At 41.0% G+C, this 17,922-nt stretch overlaps 1 protein-coding gene across 2 annotated transcripts; it reads left to right on the top strand.

Annotated features, from left to right (window-relative positions):
* The first annotated feature begins 2,366 nt into the window (after window positions 1-2,366).
* Window positions 2,367-16,634, top strand: LOC117524855 (leishmanolysin-like peptidase). 2 transcript variants are annotated; one of them, XM_034186668.1, is made up of 16 exons: window positions 2,367-2,661; window positions 3,509-3,612; window positions 3,704-3,734; window positions 3,991-4,073; window positions 5,199-5,316; window positions 7,630-7,808; window positions 7,887-7,992; window positions 8,696-8,790; window positions 8,885-9,002; window positions 10,281-10,388; window positions 10,473-10,660; window positions 11,000-11,132; window positions 12,040-12,199; window positions 13,491-13,621; window positions 15,101-15,332; window positions 16,131-16,634. In XM_034186668.1, the coding sequence occupies exons 1-16, from the start codon at window positions 2,542-2,544 to the stop codon at window positions 16,229-16,231; spliced, it is 2,007 nt and encodes a 668-aa protein (XP_034042559.1). In that variant the 5' UTR covers window positions 2,367-2,541; the 3' UTR covers window positions 16,232-16,634. The 2 variants fall into 2 exon arrangements, with proteins under 2 accessions (XP_034042559.1, XP_034042560.1); XM_034186669.1 differs by having other exon boundaries at window positions 2,371-2,661; window positions 15,101-15,311.
* The last annotated feature ends 1,288 nt before the right edge of the window (window positions 16,635-17,922 follow it).

The raw sequence follows: 17,922 nt of genomic DNA, 5'->3' as shown, positions 1-17,922 counted from the left end.
CAGGTGCAGTACTAGTTAAGGCCTGAAGTGGCAGGCCAAGAAGAATCTCAGATAAGCTGATGCGAAGGATGGTGAGAACAGTCATAGTCAACCCACAAACCTGCTCCAAAGACCTACAACATGATCTTTCTGCAGATAGTGTCTCTGTGCATCGTTCAACTATACAGTGCACTTTACACAAAGACATGCTGTATGATGCTGTAATGCAGAGGAAGCCTTTTCTGCATACGTGCCACAAACAGAGTCACTTGAGGTATGCTAAAGCACATTTGGACAAGCCAGCTTCATTTTGGAATAAGGTGCTGTGGACCGATGAAACTAAAATTGAGTTATTTGGATATAACAAGGGGCGGTATGTATGGCTGAAAAAGAACACAGCATTCTAAAAAAACACTTGCTACTGACAGTAAAATTTGGAGGTTGTTCCATCATGCTGAGGGTCACATGGATTCTAGTCAATATCAGCAGATACTTGAGAACAATGTTCAAGAATCAGTGACAAAGCTGAAGTTGTGCCAGGGCTGGATTTTACAACAAGACAACGACCCTAAACACTGCTCAAAATCTACTAAGGCATTCATGCAGAGGAACAAGTACAACGTTCTGGAATGGCCATCTCAGTCCCCAGACCTGAATATTATTGAAAATCTGTGGTGTGATTTTAAGCGGGCTGTATATATTCGGAAACCAACAAACCTGAAATGTTTTGTAAAGAAGAATGGTCCAAAAGACCTTCAACCAGAATCCAGACTCTCATTGGAAGCTATAGGAAGTGTTTAGAGGCTGTTATTTCTGCAAAAGGAGGATCTTCTAAATATTGATGTATTTTTTTTTCTGTTGGGGTGCCCAAATTTATGCACCTGCCTAATTTTGCATAAAGAATTATTACACACTTTCTGTAAACCCTATTAACTTCATTTCACTTCTCAAATATCACTGTGTTTGACTGCTATGTGATATATTCAGGGGTGCCCAAACGTTTGCATACAACTGTAGCAGCCAATGTGTGCATTTCTGGGGTTCTGTACATTTCCTGCTTCACTCACTCACTCATCTTCAACTGCTTATCTGTGATCAGGTCACAGGGGCAACAGCTCCAGCAGGGGACCCCAGACTTCCCTATCCCGGGCCACACTGACCACACCTCTGACTGGGGGATCCCGAGGAGTTCCCAGACCAGTGCGGAGATATAATCTCTCCATCTAGTCCTGGGTCTTCCCCGGGGTCTCCTCCCAGATGGACGTGCCTGGAACACCTCCCTAGGGAGGTGCCCAGGGGGCATCCTTACCAGATGCCCGAACCACCTCAGCTGGCTCCTTTCAATGCGAAGGAGCAGCGGCTCTACTTTGAGCTCCCCACGGATGACTCAGCTTCTCACCCTATCTCTAAGGGAGACACCAGCCACCCTCCCGAGGAAGCTCATTTTCAGTTTCTCTGCACGGCTTACAGTTGTGAACAAACTATATTATCTCTGTTACAGACATCCAGTGTTAGCCCACTGCATGACCATCCATCCATCCATCCATCCATCCATCCATCCATCCATCCATCCATTTTCTTCCGCTTTATTCACTTTAATGAATTTTTCCAGGAACAGCAGGACCTTTTCACCATGTTTAATGATAGTTGGTTGTATTATCAAAGCCTACGGGTGATTTTAAAAATCTTAACATTACCTGGACATTTTTAAATATGAGATGGTTTCTAATGACTGAAAGCATGTAAAGAACTTCAGAACTCCCACTGGAGTTCATCGGCATTGGCAAGACACTGGCTGAGGTACCAAGTCCTTAAGGGACTCGTGATCTCAAACTGGTTCATGTTAAAGGGATTAAGATGGGGTTTTGTCTCCAAACGACAAGATAGTTAAAGTCTATGAATAAAAATGAGAATGAAAAAAAAAATATTTTTGTCCTTAGACTCATCCATGAGCAGACAGTCACTCTTTCGTCTTTTTGTAGGCTTTGTGTCAATAGATAAAAATGATCTATTCTCCAATCCTTCACAGACGATCTTTCTATTTCTTTCTTTTTTGTAGGCTTTCTGTCAACAGACGATGGTCGTGCTTCTTCGCAGTAGACGATCTTTGTATTTCTCTGACAGGCTCTTCACGACAATAGACGATCTTTGTATTTCTTATACGCTTGCTATCAATATACAATCTTTATATTTCTTCTCTGGTAGGCTCATCCTCCTGACAATAAACGAATATTTTTCGTATTTTCTTTGACGAGCTCATCTTGATAACAGATTATTTTTGTATTTTCATTGACGGCATAGACGATCTCTGCTCACATAATGAGCTCTGTGTATGTAATGCTGTATGGATGATCTTATTCACAGACGATCTTCGTTTCCCCTCACCTGACAGAAATAAACAAACCATCTGTCAGTCAGTTTTCTTCGTCGGTGTTCCTTTTCGCCACATTTAATCGTCTTTTTGGAATGTTCTCACATGTTCTGAGCCACTCAGCGAGCGATGAATGAAGCCGGCTTTCAGGGGACCGGTGGAGGTTCTGTTGATTGCGGGCCGCTCGGAGGATGGGGCCGAGGCTGAGCGGGGATGGTGAGGCGTCCGTGTCCCGGTTCCTCCTCTGCCTGCTGGCTGTGTTAGCGAGCTGCCACGGCCTCTGCAAACACCGAGCCCCGTCTCGCAGTGAGGTCAGCCTGCCGCGCGCACAGAGACACCACGCGAGCTTCATCCGGATAAACGCGGCTAAGCTAGTTAGCATGCTAACGCTAGTGGCTAACAGCATTAGTTCATGTGTTTTCTCCTGATACTTTTAAGACATTAAGTATCTGCGTTTCGTATATGTGGAGTCAAACATGTAAAATACTCCGTTACTCAGATTTTTTCCCACAGTGTTATTTAGTTAGCAGCTAATATGCTAACTAGAGCACAGCGTCAGTAAAATTACAGTAAATTAGTAAAATTATAATAAATTAATAAATTATAATAAATCGTGTGTGTATATATATATATATATGTGTGTGTATATATATATATATATATATATATATATATATATATATTTCAGATACGTTTTACTAAGATGTAACTAATGTTGATTTTAGTTATTGATTAATTATTTAGAAGCGTAGGAATCTCAACCTGGGGCTCAGGGGGCCACTAATGGACAGCATCTGTTGCCAGGTTGGACTCGATTTTCTGGCCATTCAGGCTTCAAAACCCTGAAATGCATCCTTCCAGAAATCTGTGTAACATTGTGTGAGGCTTGTGATGGTAATCAAGAACTGGTTCCACTTGAGAATATGTTTTAAAAAAATGTTCATCCATTTAAATCCTGTGCATCAGACATCTGTTCCACTTTTCAATGCTCACATCATCATTTCAGATGTGATGCCACACTCTGGAAAAAAGTTTGAAAATTGTGAATTGCCAGAATTGATGGTACTGATAGATAATAGCTTATCAATTCCTTTCACTGTGGACGGGTTTGTTTTTAAATTAGAAATGTGCTCGTTCTTATTTGTGCAACTCTTTCAGGTTGTCCATCAGGTGTACTTAAAGCCTGAGAGGCTGACCAAGAGAAGCTCTCCTGACGACCTTCACCTGAAGATAAAGATCATCTATGACCACAGTGTTGACCAGTAAGCATCTGCACACGTCAAACTGACGGTCGCCACTAATAACTCTGTGTCTTTGTGGGAATTTTCAGGTGTTTTTTTTTTCCTCTCACAGACTTCCTGCAGACAAGCGAAGGCTGGTGAAGGTGAGGAGACACCAGATTTTTAAAAAATGAATATGCACTAATGAAGTGTGTAAACTAGACTTCAACTTCTAGAGAGAAAATCTCCTCCAACACTGAACAGTCATACAATTTTAGGATCAATAATGTCCTAAAATCAGTCTTGTTCTAGAACTGATTTGACTTCCACGGATCCACATCAAATGTGAAATGTCATTTGATGTTTTTTCATGAGGAGAGATGGAACTTGGTTCTGTTCTGACTGTGTTTATGTCTTCAGGACAAACTGTTTCCTCAGGCCATTGACTACCTGCAGCGGGCCTTCAGTGTGAGGCGCAGGGTCGGACCCATTCTGCTCAGCAGGTGTGCGACCCGTCACATCCTAATCTTTGCAGCTGGGATCATCAGTCATTCCTGTTACACAGTCTGTGAAGTTACTGTTTTAAGGTGTTGACTGTAATCGGTGTTCGATATGAATACTTGTCTAATTGTCTGGGGAAAAATACTGTAGAAAAGCTTTTTTGACAACAAGGATTCTTTTTTTTTTTTTTTTTTTTTGAGTCCACACTGGACAGGTGCAAATTTGCCATTTAAAGTGCCAAAATTCTTTCTTTTCTCTGCATCGTTACCACAGAACTTGACTGTTTTCACAACATCATTGTCCTCATGTTTACATCTCGACTTCATGCTACTTCAGCGGATAAAAACAAAAAATACATATAGTTTGTGTACTTATAAATGCACTGATGGCGTGTGCAGTCTTTGTGTGAATATTTCATATCAACAAACATTATGGAATGCCAAACGTGGAGTAGCGATGGCAACATTCCAGTGAAGCTTACAGCCAATTGCTTCACCAAAAGCTACATTGCTTAAAACCTCATTTAACACCTTATTAGAGATTACTGGTCAACTAATGTATTGCACAGATCATGAGATTTCAAGATCACAGCTACATAGCACAAGGTTTGTGGACATGTAAATAACTGGGAACCAGCATTTCTTGTGGAGTTAACTAGTCTGGGGGAGAGTCAGAGACTCTCATCCGCTTCCCACTACAGAATTTGGAGGTGGGCATCGACACATCGGACCTCAGAGCCTCTAGAGGACTTCAATGATATACTATAAACTTAGAGATTCTATCAACTGCAGATGTAATACGTTTTTTTTAATAACTGAAAAATTTAAAATTTTAATTAGATAATCAATTGGTACTTGCTTAGTTTTTACAGTTCAAGTAAAAATTGTGTCAAAATAAACATCACTGTACTTTTATTAATCTAGTCTTCAAAATGTTAGGATGTGGTGGAAAATGTGACTCATGCTTCTCTAGAGCTCAGTGTAGCATCTTTAAACATTACATTTTGTCTCACCAGCCATTCAGAAAGCTACTCAATTCATATTTTGGGGCTGTTTTAATGGAACCATTGTTTCCTTGTTGATTTTACATGTGTGCATGATGACATCTCCTGTTGTACGTTTTCTCAGGCAGTGTGCAACCAACCAGTACCTGAGGAAAAGAGATGACCCGCATCGCTACTGTCAGGGCGCCTGTGCAGAGGTCACCCGCTGCGGCCCTGTTACTGTACCACAGCACCACCTGCAGGTCAGGAACGGCACTACACCCTGATCAATGAGTGCTCAAGTTGAACCTTCAAAGCTTAAAAGTTAAATAGTAATGAATGAAAAAAGAGTTGAATTAAAAAATAAAATCACAGTATTTTGGGGCATTAGCTAATTTGATATCTTTCTGTCACAAACTAGGATCTGCTGCTGGAAGTTTTTAGGCCCTTTCCAACTCAGCACACATCGCTCTAAAAGCCATTGTTTTCAGTGAGAAGTGTCGCGCAAATGCCGCGTTGCGCCACGACTAGCAAAAACTGAGTTTACGTGATGCTCTGTCGGGAGTGCGCACCGCCACTTGAATTCAGACTCACCACAGTCAAAATTCAACTCAGTCCAACTTTACCGCTGGGTGCTGTGATGTAGCTTTGTGCGTTCAGTAGAAATGAGGCATCAGGCCAAAACATGGAAGACAACAGAGTGCAGAAATGTGTGTCATAGGAACATCAGAACTGCTAATTTATGCACAGCAGTTTTCTAAAAAAAATCCTCTGAAATGTCTTTTTTTTAACCTCAAGATTAATTTCTGATTACTGTACATTTTGACATTAACATTTCTTATATTAGCAAACTTGTAATTGATTCAGTCATTTAATGTTAAAATATAAAAGGAAAACTGCTTTTTCAAATAATAAAATGGTTGCTCTTTAAAGAGCCTTTGTTTTATTTAGAAGCATAGCAGCAGGTGTTGGTTTTCAGAGACGACAGGTGAGCTGGACCCTCAGGACATTTAAGGAGTTGAAGGTCTCCTCTGCAGCTTCGACGTCTTGGTGTTTTTGGAGACGCTTTCCTCACATTCAGCATACTGCAGCTAACGGCTAAGCTAATGTTGGCTGATAAAACTTAAGTGTTCAGTGGTGCACTAACGTCATGTTATATTTTTAGATTACTCACTCACCTTGGTCAAATTTGCAGAAGCTCCATTGCGCAGAATTGGGTGTGTGTATATATCCAAAAGTGAAGCATGTCGGACGGAGTGTGTCTGCTCGATCACACCGGCTGTGGTCTCTCTCTGTCTGGCTGGTTGGTATGGCTCTCTGGCTGGGCTGCCGCTTCAGCTCTGCCCAGCCGTTCATACATGGGTTAGAATCAGTTACTTGAATTGTTTCATTGACAGATTGGTCACTGTTGTACTCCATCTTCCGAGACAACTGGTCCAACCTTTCTAATCCCAACACATTCATTACAGCTTGAAAAGACAAATTTCTTTTTTTCTATATTTTTTTCTAACTTTGGAGTCAGAAAGTAAGTGGCTTTGTAAATAGCAACAGCATATCAACTTATGAAACAGTTATAATACAGAGAGCTCGAAAGTAGACCTAAGCTGCAAGAAAACAAACAGGTGTAGCTTCACAGGGAGATAATTAAGAAAATCAAGGCCTGGTGTTGGTGTGGATATTTTATATTAATCAATATTATGCAATGATAAACATGGAGTTGTGATGGGCAGAAGAAGCCAAGACTGACACTTCAGTGAGGCTTCCAGCCAGTTGCTTCACAAAAAGCGTTGTTACTTGAATTGAAGCCTTATTTAACACCTTATTAGAGACTACTGACATCTGCTGGTCAAATAATATATAGCATACTTACTATGACTATATTCAAGGTTATGTGTCACAATGTTTGTAGACATGCAACAGAAATTTACATTATAGTTGTTGACAAGATAAGACAAGATAGCTTCCATCAGTTGTTGACTTGTAAGTTTTGTGTTAATTTTAACTGAGAATTTTATCACTGTACTTCAAGATATATATGTGTATGAACATTGTACAACTGGTGCTTGTTTTTTTTTTATATTTTAAGAACAAATTTAAAAAATTGTTTTGAATAATGATAGAAATTATAGACAACTTGACTTTTGTTGTTCGAGAGCTGTAGCGGAATCAGTGACTGAACTTTTGACAATAAAAAAGGGCAAACATAAGTTGTATTTGTTTGGGTCTATGTTCATATTTTCCAATTTTGAGAATGTATGTTAAATTGATAAAAACAAAGATTGACCCTGGCGACAGCTAACACAGCTAATTAAGTTGTGTATCTACAAGTTGATTTCTACTTTCTACTGGAGCAAGAAATATTTTTCAAATCTGAATCCAGAACAAATCAGGAATGGCAAGTACGAGTATATCATTATTCTATAAGAACCAGTATTTTGTTTTATACATACAAAAAACTGAATTAAACTTTTCAAATATTTCTAAACAACTGTGAAGCAAAAGCAGAACCGCTTTTGCAGAAGCTCTGAAAAAAGGAATAAAGTTTATTCCTGCTGATTTGTGCATTTTTCTTGCAGCAATGTAAAGTGTGCAGTGAGTCGGGGAAGTCCTGCGGCCCCTCAGGCCCCCCAGACGGTCCCGGGGTGGAGGCCTCCGACTTTGTGCTCTATGTCAGCGGCGTCACCACCGAGCGCTGCGGACAGGAGAATATAGTCGCTTATGCTGCTTACTGCCAGCTGGAGGCGCTGCTGGACAGGTGGCAACACACACATTGAACCATGGGAACTTTGTCCCAAACATGTTGTCTCACGGTGACACGTGTTTGTCCTTGCAGGCCGATCGCCGGCTATGCCAACCTGTGTCCTGCTATGATCTCTCCTCAGCCTCAGGAGTTTGAAGGGATGCTGTCCACCGTCAAACATGAGATCATCCACGCTCTGGTTGGTACAAACACACCTCTTGTGTGGTTTGACATTTGTCACCATGTGCTTCAAAATGTAACCATTTAAAAAGTGACCTTACTGCCCTCTTCTGGCCGTAAATGTTCTGTTTTCTTACTGTCAATTTTCATGTGACATTTACTGCCCCCTACTGACTGTATGAAGCCAATGTCACTTGTCAGCCCTTCCTGGTTGATACCAGTGTGGAATTTGAATCAGATCTAGTTTACTGTTTTCTGGCATATAAGTAAAGATGTGTTTTTTTTTTTTTTTTTTTTTTTTTTACAAGTTTGAGAGGTTCTGCGACTTGTATACTGAAAACTATCACTGGTTTGTTGTTATTACTTACTTAATTTATTATAATAATGGTGGCAGGGTGATGAGCACAAATGCCTCATAGCAAGAAGGTCATGAGATCCCACCTGGGCCTTTCTGTGTAGACAAACTGTTTTTACAGAGATTTCACAGGAGTCAAAGCCTTAAGCAAAAATAAACTCCAATGGCAACAGAATAAGTGGCAAGTACACTAATACAACACACAAAAATTCCAATTTAAAGAGCTGATAATACAAAAAAAAAGTGTGACTTGTTAAACGACTATATCGACTATATCTGAACTGTATGATGGCATCATGAATTTCGTGCAACAAAATGCTGAAAATCTGCTGTCGTCAGAAGGTGTTGTTTTTTCTGTGTCCAACAGGGATTCTCAGCGGGTTTGTTTGCCTTTTATCATGATGACGATGGAAAACCCCTGACGCCACGCTTTGCCAGCGGTCTGCCCGCCTTCAATGAGAGGTGGGCACACTTTGCAGCATTACCTCTTATAAGAATCAAAGCTGTACCAGCCTGTGGTGGGTTGTTCCACTCACTTGTTTTTCTGACCCATCAGCCTGGGTTTGTATCAGTGGAGCGAGGCAGTAATCAGGAGGGTTACCAGGCTGTGGGACATCAGAGGAGGGGTGATGGTCCGACACCAAGTGCATGTCCTGGTTACGCCTCGGGTCGTGGTAAGCAGCACGGTGCGGATGTGCAATTTAAAAACATGATTAGCAGGTTCAAACACGCTAAACACTATACCATATTTTCCAGATTACAAGTCTTGTTTGTTTTTTTTGTTTTTGTTTTTTTTAAATGACTAGTTTGGGAGGACTTATGTTTGGTTGTAACTTGTGTGATGAAAAGTCAGTTTCATTAGTAGTAGTAGTAATAATAATTATTTATATAGGACTTTCCAAGTAAACAAATCACTTAACAAAAAAAATTAATAAATAAATAAACTGTGTAATACAAGAATGAATGCCAGGATTGATGCCCCACAGCAATGCATAAAATCCCAACTTAAAGAACTGATGAAAGAAAGATATCTAACAGACTCACGGGTCAGTAATCTGTGCATTTGATGTCGTCTTTTGTCCAAGATGCGTCAGATAATCTTGCTTTTTGGTTAGGCTTTAACAATGTTTTTGTTTCACACCACAAGCTGAGGCTTTCCTGCATAAATCAATGGTTCACTTCATCATGTTGTGGACCAGTAATCCATGTCCCTCTGAAGATTTATTTTCTTCGAACTGATTCAAATAACATCCATTATGTTGCACATTATGTTGTTTATTTGTCCATCTTGTTTATTTTAGAATTTAAAAGACCTTATGTTAAGTAACAGTATAGGCTGTGGTGTGTACATGGGAGGTATACAGGGGAGGTGATGGTCTAGTGGTTAATGTGTTGGGCTTGAGTCCAGAAGATCATGGGTTCAAATCCCTGCCTGACTGGAAAATCACTAAGGGCCCTTGGGCAAGGCCTTTAATCCCCTATTGCTCCCGGTGTGTAGTGAGCACCTTGTATGGCAGCACCCTGACATCGGGGTGAATGTGAGGCATTATTGTAACGCACTTTGAGCGTCTGATACAGATGGAAAAGTGCTATATAAATGCAGTCCATTTACCATTTACATGTGCTACACTGAGTTCCGTTGTTTAACTTACCCCCAGGGAAGTGTTGTGATAAAACGTGAGTTCTACATACAGGAAAAAAAGGTGCGACTTGTACTCTGGAAAATACAGCACCTAGAAAGGAGAAGTAAAAAAAATAGTTTACTTCCTTTGTATTTGGTTTCAGTTCATTCTGTTACATAACTAAAATAATTTTGCTGACCCCTGTTCCACGTATTGTCCAAGTTGTGGTGTTTTGGTGGGTTATGATGTGAGGGTAGTCAGCACGTCACCTCGTCTGGTGGTCAGAGGGAAAGAATTTGGAGAACTGTGTGTTCCTGTCTGTGGTTCCAGGAGGAGGCACGGAGCCATTTTAACTGTCCTATCTTGGAAGGAATGGAACTTGAAAACCAGGGAGGAACTGGAACTGAACTGAACCACTGGGAGAAGAGGCTGCTGGAGGTAACCAAGCCACCTTCTGCTCGTTATTTTACAGCTGGAAGGGTTTCTGCTGTAATCCATGTTGGTTCGTCTCTTTCTCTCCAGAACGAGGCAATGACGGGCTCCCACACCCAGAATCGTGTCTTTTCCCGGCTGACGCTGGCCATCATGGAGGACAGCGGCTGGTACCGAGCCAACTACAGCCTGGCTCAGAGGCTGGACTGGGGTCATGGCCTTGGCTGTGACTTTGTGATGAAAAGCTGCAAGTTCTGGATGGACAAGCAGAGAGAAAGGTCCGATTTACCAGCTGTGTTTGTTTGCATCCCACTGATAGCACAGTGCCCGTCTGCAGTTTGAAAAACATCTCCTCTGGCACTTAGGGTCTGATTTTGGACACACAGTGTTCCCCAGGTGGTGCTGTGTCAAAGGTTCAAAACTCAAAATCAGGTTCTCAAATGTCAGAATGTCTGACTTTGAGCTTTATTTTGGTTTCTGGTGCTTTTTATTTAAGAATTTGGTCCCGTTTCCAGTGTTACTGACAGCTGTGTGCGTCTAAACTGATCCTATGACCTGCGTGTTCTTGGCATCTGAGCCTCGACAGGTCACGGTGTTTGTGATATTTGTGGTTGCAGACGTCATGCCGTGATGCCGTACTGTGGCACCGTGCGAGCGTCTCCTCTCCAGCTGACCTGCAGGCAGGACCAGCTGGCTGTTGCCGTGTGCAACTTGCAGAAGTACCCACAGGAGCTGCCGCTGGAGTACCAGGTACACGTGCAACAGTGCCCCCGCTGCAGGCTGTGAGCTCTGCACGTTTACAGACCTGCAAGTTTGTTTTTCTCCTGTTGAATTAATGTTTCTGTCCTTGAAACTATTTTTAGAAACTGTAAAGACAAAAGTGCAGAGACGGTCCCCATTTGGAGGCTTGTAGCAAAATAGGTGGTGCCTGATGACATCATACATGACGGTCTGAGCGGCAACTGGCAGTACTCTCCTTTAGGAGGTGGTAGTGAGTTTGGACAGCTGTTTGTCTTGCAGCACCTCTGCTTGTTCCTGTTTGTGTCCATTTGTCTCTCTTTGTGTCTGTCTGGCCCTCTTTGCAATTGGTCTCTCTGTCTTTTGTGTCTGTCTGTGTGTACATCGGCCTGTCTTTTTTTGTTTTTGTCTCTTCATGTCTTTATGTCTGTTTGGCTCTGTTTTTGTGTCCTTCTCTTTGTGTCTTTGTCTCTGTCTGTCTGTCTGTCTCTTGCTGAAACAGCGTTTTTGTTTTGAATAAACATCTTTAATAAAGACAAGTGTTGCTATTTTTCGCTGACATGTGACACCAAATTCAACCATTGCTGAAAGAAACTCAGACAACTGGAGAGACAACTGTCCAAACTCACTAGCACCTCCTAGTGGACAGTACACTGTGGCAGCTGAGACTGCTTTGAGTGGCACCATAAAGCTTCAGTGTTAGGATTTTTCAAAATGAGACTCACTTTGATTTAAATGTCTTCATGCTGGCTTTTCACTTTAATTTCATGGTACAGAAACTTGAATAATTTTTTTGTTTTTTGTTTTTTTTTTGGCCGTCATTCGTCCTTGAAAGTCAACTTTAATTCGTAGTCATTGTGCTTTTCCACTGAGGCCTTAAGATTATAATTATGTATTGTGTTTTGTCATTGTGTGTCAGTATTTTGACCAGATCCCGGACGTGGCGGATGATCAGCTGTCGTACTTTGGTGGTGCTGTTGAGATCGCGGACTACTGTCCGTTCAGTCAGGAGTTCAGCTGGCACCTGAGTGGAGAATATCAAAGAAACTCTTACTGCAGAGTATCTGAGAACCAGCCAGGTAACCCCGAGGACTCGCTGCACGCTTTACACATTGCAAACCGCAGCACGCCAGTCACAGTGCAACATTATGAAATGATGAAACATGTCAGTAATGATCTGCTTTTCTTATGGATGTTTGTCAGATTTAAATCAGCCACTGTGGAATTAAACAGAATAAAAACATTTTCTCACCACTGATTGCACTGAAGCTCCCTGAGGGGAAGCAGTAACTTTTTGCATTTTTATGTTTATTGTTATTTTGTTTAATAGTTTGTTTAATCTGGGTGACACGGTGGTTTAGTGGTTAGCAGTGTTTCCTCACAGCAACACGGCCATGGGATCGATTCCCACTTGTGGCTTTTCTGTGTGGAGTTTGCATGTTCTCCACATGTTTGCATGGGTTCCCTCTGGGTGCTCCGGCTTCCTCCGACATTTAAAGACATGCAGGTTAGGTGGACTGGAAATGTTAATTTGTCCATAGGTGTGTGTGTGAGGGTGTGAATGTGTTTGTCTGTATGTGGCAGACTGGTGTCCTGTCCAGGGTGCACCTCACCTCACGCCCTATGACTGCTGGGATAGGCTCCAGCCCCCTGCGACCCTTAAATGGAGTAAGCGGGTATAGGAAATGGATGGATGGAATTTGTTTAACGTGTTGGTGTGTGGAGAATCCTCCTGTGTAAGTCGTACCTGATTCCAGATTCTCTGCACTTGACTTCAGACCAGGTTTTTGTTGGTCTCTGGAACAGTCACTTTCTGCTGCTTCACAATAAAAATGCACCAACACTGGTGCCTGACCACGCCTCGTTTCAAGACCAGCACCCTTGAGCACAGTTAGTTAAGCATGACTGACAATCATGCCAGTTGGTGTTTTGTCATTTCACATAATGCAGTGTGAAACAGCAGTATGGGGCATTTGCACCAAATCTTTGATATAGCTCTGGTTTGTTTTAGTCTTTTACTGACAAACATTGATACATTTTTTTAACATGCTAATATGATGAGATCTTTCAGGACTATGACTCTCCGATCACCCATAGCCAGTTAAACTGCAGCTGTCAGCAGCTTTTGCTCAGTGGATTTTGCTCAGATACTCAACAAAAAGAACAAACAACTCTAAGTTAAGAGAACAAAGACAAACCAAGACTCTTCCAATGATTTTTGTATGCATGCATCATGGTGAGCGCCACATTGGATTTTTGATTAACAGCAGATGGAACATAAAGGGCCCTAATGTAAACGTGGATGCATTTGGTCTTTCAATAGTATTATTTTGACTGAATTAGAAAACGGTTATTTTGTGTGTTTTTCAGACTGGTGGAGGAACTATGGCGCGGAGCAGTACGGTGCAGATTCTGTGTGTTTGTACCAGAAGTCAGCCTTTGTGATGGAGCAGTGCACCAGGAAGATGACCTACCCTGACTGGGGCTCTGGCTGCTACAAGGTCCTCTATGTTTGTGAAGAAAGCAATGTTTTAAACACAACAGATGCCATGTGATCAGCCTGAGTGCCCAATCACGGTCGGGGAACAACTGATCCCTGGTCGTCATTGGGCATTCGATTTTTTGTTTTTTTGTTTTTTTGTACAGGAAAGCATCATGCTGGGGGCTGGAGCCTATCCCAGCGGTCACAGGGTGTGAGGTGTGGTTCGCCACATATAGACAAATGCACACACACCTACTGACAATTTAAAGTTTCCTAACCTGCATGTCTTTGGATGTGGGAGGAAGCTGGAGCACCCGTAGGGAACCCACACAAACATGGGGAGAAGGTGCAAACTCCACATAGAAAGGCAACAGGTGGGAATTGATCTCATGAACTTCTTGCTGTGAGGCAACAGTGCTAACCACTAACCCACTGTGCTGCCCATACAAAGTTCAATACAAACAAAATGATAGAGATTTGGTGACATTTGGCAGAATGACAGATGTCCAGGTTTTGTTGCAATGCAAAATAACTACAGGGATTAAAGTTCTCTGTGGCTACGACGGATTTCCGTCAGTTGGTGCTCCCTAAAGGCCATATATGAGATCAGTGCAGGGCCGATGAGAATTAAAAAAAAAAAAAAAGGGTTGTGGAGTTCTTCTCAGACTGTTGATTATGATCTGCAGCTTCACCGATCAGCTGCTTCTGTTTGCTGTGGTTGACTGTGGCCTCATGTCGGCTTGAGAGCTTTAACTGATACCCTACATTGTGAATTTAACAGAGTTTTTACCAGCACGTGTCCAAGGAATCACAGTGCCCGTCCGGCCATAGAGGAGCTGCGCTATCTAATGGAATTAACTTTATGCATGGACAGGCTGTGCGTGCGCAGGCTGGCTGTGCACGCCCGCTGGATGTGTCCTATTTGGCCACAGGAGGAGTTGCTCAAACCAGATCTATTGTATTTTTCTCTCTTATTTTTTATTTTTCTGAGGATCACACAGCTGATCTGCTCTGTGTCAGTCTGATCCCATCAGAGCTCAGAAGCTAAGCAGTGTGACACCTGGTTAGCACTTGGATGGGAGACCGCTTCTCCAGGTAAAACTGGAGTTGTGTCAGGAAGGGCCTCCGGCGTAAAACTTGTGCCAAATACCAATGTGGATCTGGCTGTATCCGCTGTGGCAACCCTGAATGAAAAACGGGATCAGCCGCATGGACAACAACAACATTTTTCTGAGGATCGCAGTGACAGTCAGTTTAGGCATTTCCATGACTATAACAAAGTTCCTGTCTGCTTTGAGAACCTAATTTGGGACTGCGTCAAACATTTTAACAAAAAAATTGAATTGAATCCAGAAAGCTGAGGACGTGGGGTGAACTGTAATAAGATCGTGTGTTCTCATGATTCCTCACTCGATTCCAGTTACATTGGATCCAGTTTGAGAAGCAGAGGTTTTTGGCTTTAATGTGACTGTTTTGTCTCCGTGTTTGCGTGCTGCAGGTGTCGTGTTCGCATCAGGGCGTGACTGTGTACGTTCAGGATCACCCGTTCCACTGCCTCCGTAAAGGGCAGCTGCTGAGTGTCAGCGTGCGGCTCAACGGCTGGGTCTACAACGGCATGCTCGTCTGCCCCGCCTGCACCGACTTCTGTGACGACTGTCCCCACCCACACCAGCTCCCGCCCATCAACACCACCAGGAGTAATCCCATTGGTCCGTCTCACGTCCAGATGAGTCAGTCTTACCAAAATATGGCTAAATCTACTCCTGTGGCTCTCTGGGACAGATTTTAGGGTGGACGGAGCACGTTTACTCTGTGGGGTTTCTACTGTGAAAAATAAAGCTTAAAACTCATTTTATTTCACTGGAGAACTTTCAGAGAACAACCCTACTAAATATATTTATATGTCCCACTTTCCTTTTTAGTAAACAGTAATGGTTTTATTCAGTTACTAAATCATATAATAGGTCAATTACTTGATTTCAAAATAATAATTGCAGGCTTATTGTGCCATTTGTTGGAAATTTAATAGTTTGTAACTTTGTTTTTGTATGTTTTTTCCCCCCCTGCAGCTGTAAGTTGTGGTTGTCAGGTGAAATTCCATCCTTCCAGCAAATACATATTCATATCTTAAAACTCAAGAACCGTAAATCTCTCAAAATCAAAATGTTTATACATTAATAGTGAGGTGAAAGCTCTGCGTGCCAAAACAAAAACATGCATTTCTGACATAGATGACTGGCTTTTTATTTAAACAACTGAATTTTGGGTTTCAAGTAGGAAAAGTACCAGAAACCTTTTAAATGTTCACATTGCCCACTAGATGGCGACAAAAGTTGCTCAAATGTGCGGCAAGATCTCAACTTTTTAATTCATTAGAGGAGTTATCTTTTGGCAAAAAGAAGGTCTGACATTCAAAAACCAGCTTACAGTTGTGTCTCTGACCTGATGAGTAACTTTGTGGTAATTAAACCAAATGACATGTAAATCCTGAAAGTCATACAGAACTTAAAACCACTTTGTTTTTGCAGATCCGTGTTCCAGTTCTCCAGGACTCGCCATCACTTTGTGGCTGCTGTTGCTCAACCTGCTACCCGTAGTGGCTGGACTGCTGCTCTGCCATTGCAGCTGATACACACACATACACACACCCACTTTGTCCTCAAACTCCAAGCATCTCAGTATCATTATTTATTATTTTGTCACATCATTCCTTCAAATGATAGAGAATTATCACCACTTTTGGAAATCAAAATGTCAGATAACAAAATAAAACTGTTTGGGGGCGAACAGAAAAACCTCAACTTACTGAAATGACGTTATATATTTTTAATGTTGTATTTGAAATATGTAGGTTAAATGAAAAATGGCCTTTTTGAGGAAAAATCTGAATTAAAAACAACAAGAACAGAATTATCAGTAGTTTTGAGAATGCGATATGTTAATACAGCAAACTTAAATTTTCACATGAATTATTAATTGATAAGAAAAAAATAAAGGGATAAAGTCACTAATTTGAGAATCATATTTTACATGAAAAAAGTGAGAATACGTTTTTAATATTACAAACATTGGGGGGGAAAATACCATTTAAAGAAAATAACCATATTAATAATCAGGTTTTTGAACAGAAGCTGAGATTCTGGTGCTGTATTTTTAATATGAGTGAAACCTGAGATCAAACCGAAACTTGATTTCTGGACCTCAGCTTAACAACAAAAGGTGTTCTGTCTCTAATAAGAAAAACAACCTTTTTAAAATTCTTGTAATATTACTTACGTTATTGAGTTTTTTCCTCTGAAATATTTTGAAAATTGTAAAAATCTGACAGTTTCTATTTTTGATGGTGGCTTTAATACTCTGTTGTAGTTCATAGTTAAACAGTTTTTTTTTTTATTTGTCTGTCAGAAGCTGCTGAATCCGAACACTGTCAGGGATCTTGGCTTTTACAGTTTTTGGACCGTGAGAGCAGAGAAAACTGTTTATGAAAATTAAAAAAAATGGGGGGGGATCACCTGGATTGTTCCTTGAATATACAGATAAGTCATGATGAACTTTTATCTGCAGATTGCTTTTTTTTATGTCATCACCTTTTTTTTTTTTCTTTTGACTGAAGGAGGACGTTTGTATTTTCTTTTTTCTTTTCTTTTTTTTCTTTTTTTTTTTTTTGCTTGCTTGCTTTGGAAGGATCACGGATCACTTAAAGACATTTCCCAACCTGTCCAGGACTTCATTACCCATAAGTCTTTTCTGTAAATATCCCTGTCTGGACATGTTTGAGTGTCAGGGACAGAAACTGAAATCAACTTGTTTATGAGGAGATTTTAATCCTCTAGTTTAAAAACACCTGACTGCATCATGTGACTGTTTTTCAGTAGCTACATGTGAGAAAACCTTCAGTAAGTCCACGTTAAAGAATGCATAAATCGGTTTCCATCATCTGAGCTCTGAGGATTAAATGACAGTAACTTTTCCAGGACACCGTATAAAACACTGTTTATTCATCTAAACTTTTACTTCAGGTGTTTCTTTTTTGTTTTTTTTTTACCCCACAAATTGTCAACCTCTGCTTTATTTTAGCACCCAGTAAACTTTAAGTCAAAAAAATTTAATATGGTTTTAAAAATGAAATTCCACTCAATCAAAAATAATATCAAAGTAAATGCCACAAATACATTTGATATTAAAGAAGAAAAATCAAATTAATCAGAAAAAACAAACCCATGAAAATTAGTTGTTATATTCTTTTTATTATCATGTCTGTGGGTGATGAAATGTAAGTGAGGGACACTGTTAAGTTTATGCTGGTGCTCACTTTCTTAT

The sequence above is a fragment of the Thalassophryne amazonica genome, chromosome 14, assembly GCF_902500255.1.
Source record: "Thalassophryne amazonica chromosome 14, fThaAma1.1, whole genome shotgun sequence".
In the NCBI taxonomy this organism is placed as follows: domain Eukaryota; kingdom Metazoa; phylum Chordata; class Actinopteri; order Batrachoidiformes; family Batrachoididae; genus Thalassophryne; species Thalassophryne amazonica.
The sequence above is the reverse complement of the archived record's forward strand: the minus strand, read 5'-3'. Positions and strand labels throughout refer to the sequence as shown.